This window comes from Stegastes partitus, unplaced genomic scaffold, assembly GCF_000690725.1.
Source record: "Stegastes partitus isolate 25-593 unplaced genomic scaffold, Stegastes_partitus-1.0.2 Scaffold1594, whole genome shotgun sequence".
Taxonomy (NCBI): domain Eukaryota; kingdom Metazoa; phylum Chordata; class Actinopteri; family Pomacentridae; genus Stegastes; species Stegastes partitus.
This window is the reverse complement of record NW_007579325.1, coordinates 5,471-8,174: the sequence shown is the minus strand read 5'-3', so window position 1 is coordinate 8,174 and position 2,704 is coordinate 5,471. Positions and strand designations below refer to the sequence as shown.

Here is a 2,704-nt window from a genome sequence, read left to right as displayed (position 1 = left end):
TTTTAAATTTCGTCAGTATCAGGGTATTTCAATGGTCAATTGCAAAAAGTAACTGTTAATTGCTGATTCAACATACCTAATTTTCCAAATTTTATGCCAAATATATACTTAAAAGCGAACTTAGCTGTGTTGCCAGCTGTATGCACAGGAGTCAGCTACAGCCAGGCAACATTACAGGAGTGGGCTGAGCGGAGCTACTGACAGGTAAGTTCGGAACAACGTTGTGACATTCACAATGACTCAACATGTCTCCTGTTTCATTTCAACTCTCTGCCATGTGTCATGACGACTGACACGTGCTTCGTTGTGTCGGTCATGCTTTTCGTTTCAGACCTTTCTCTCACTGGGATGTCACGGCAACTGCAACAACTCAGAGATAAATGTCTGTTTCCTCAAAATGTGGTGCTGGCTAAACGTTTCTGAACTTACTTTTAAAACCAGATAAATCTCCTGTATCCTACTGAAGCTGAATTCACTTCCTCAACTTCAGATTAGCAGAACAAGGCCTCAGGTTCCTCAACCTGATCATAACTCTTGTACAGCTTGACAAACTACACAACAACACACGTCTGAACACGAGTGACTCTTCTATACACACAACCAGGTCACAAACAGTCTTCATTAAAAGTCTAGATTTTCTCAGTCTTGATCTTGATGACTTGGAAGGCTAGTTCTCTAACAATGTCCACTTATTGTTCTGCCTCTGAAAAGACAGAGCAGATGGTGGCTCATGATTTTTAACTCTCTATCAAAGTCCACTTATTTTTCTGTGTCACTAATGACAGACTCCGTGGCTCATAGTTTTTACTCCTTAACTAAGTCCACCTATCATTCTGTCGCTCTAACTTGGCAGATCGTGTGGCTCATGAGTTTGTCTTAACCTCTGCTACGTCCACTTACCAGCTAATCTGGGGGGCTCAAAAGATTTTCTTAACCTTTGGTCTGTTCTCCAGTGGGCAGGAAGAGTGTTTCTCCTTTTTACCAAAGAATACACTTGTTCCTCCTCACTAGGATCAACAGCTCATAGTTCAATTGCTTCTACATCACTAAATCTAGCCTTCCGTATCACTTTCACCTGCTCTCTTTTCCTTACATCTCTTTCTTTGTACCTCTGGCTACTAGTGTTAGCCTGGGCCATGTTTTTTAACAAACACAAAGCAGATAGAAGCCAGCAAGCAATGTGCACGTTCAACACACCCTCATCCACACTGTCCACAACATGGCTTTTACATGCAGGACGCAACATATATGAGCTTTTTCACATCACACTTAGTTGTCACTGCTGTCTTAGTTTTATCAATCAATCTTGGATCATTTTAATTGATTCAGGACATACATGTGTCATTTCATCTCAAATCATCAGGGCCCTTTTGCTCGACTATCTTTTATTGTGTTTAAAGTTTTTCATAATAAATTATGGATATTTTAATTTGTATGACATTTTATCTTTATATATTAAATGCTTTTCATAGAGACATTCTTTGAACTGTTGCCCATCAACACACCTTCAGAACTTTTTGTAGCACAGTTGAATTTCAGGNGTTTATGTTTTGTGCAAAAATGCCTCAAGTTATTAATATTTGCATTAAATAATTATTATTTCACAGAGCACTGATATCCTGCCGTTTCTGTTCAGTTGTATCGGGATGATTACTGAAACTGACTTGATATGGCACAGCCCCACCTAGAATATTTTTCACCAGCCGCCACTGGTATCTATGTATCTATCTATCTATCTATCTATCTATCTATCTATCTATCTATCTATCTATCTATCTATCTATATGATAAAGCAAGAGATTTTCTTTGGCCTGACAACATTCTTGTTTTTCTGTTACACTTCTCAGATCTCCTATGCCATCAGTGTGAGCCACCCGCTCTCCATCGCAGTGTTTCACTACGGCACGTCCAACAGGGATGAAGACGAGCTGCTGCAGATAGTAAAGAAGAACTTTGACCTGAGGCCTGGAGTCATTGTGAAGTATGTGCAGTCTTTATTAGCTGTGTATCCTAAAATGAAACTTTGTCATTTTTTCCCCCACATAATACTGACAGTGTTTCTTTTACAGGGAGCTGGGTTTAAAACAGCCCATTTACCAGGCCACTGCCTGCTACGGCCACTTCGGCAGAGCAGAGTTCCCCTGGGAGAAACCAAAGCCTCTAGTGTTTTAAGTTTGGGATTAAACACGTTCCATTTATGTCCAGATGCAGCTGTGTAAACAAAAAGGTGCTGTCATCTGTTCATTTCTGACCGTAAATTGTAAAGGCAGCGGTCAGTGCCTTTTGAATAATGAACTTAGATATATTTTTAAATAATTATAAAACATTATGTGCTGTTGTTTGAGAAACTATAATTACTGTTCAAAAATGATTTCTTGAAATAATTGTGATTTCTATTCACGTTAAATTAAAAAAAAAAAAAAATTCTGTATTTTTTTTACTTGGTGATTAAAAATCTGCATTAAAAAAATGCCTTTTTTGTTTTTACATTACAGCTACAACTAGTAGTGGAATATAGGATTTGCTCAAGTACTGTTCTTAATTTTAGGCACTTTTCCTTTATGTGATATTAGTTTGACAGCTGTATGTACAGGCTGCTTGTGAAATATGTATTGACTATACTATACTATTATGTCCCCGTGAGCTAGGGGATGAGCGGAGTTACAAAAGTACAATGAAACCAGGTTAAAGGAACCAGGAAACT

General features: G+C 38.4%; 1 protein-coding gene across 1 annotated transcript in view; it reads left to right on the top strand.

Moving 5' to 3' along the window:
* The window catches only part of mat2al (methionine adenosyltransferase II, alpha-like), a 12,859-nt gene extending 10,389 nt beyond the window's left edge, over positions 1-2,470 (top strand). The window contains exons 8-9 of the mRNA XM_008300812.1: positions 1,848-1,981; positions 2,070-2,470. Of these exons, the coding sequence (XP_008299034.1) occupies positions 1,848-1,981; positions 2,070-2,172 (237 nt within the window). The 3' untranslated portion in view covers positions 2,173-2,470. The remainder of the gene's footprint in view (positions 1-1,847; positions 1,982-2,069) is intronic.
* The last annotated feature ends 234 nt before the right edge of the window (positions 2,471-2,704 follow it).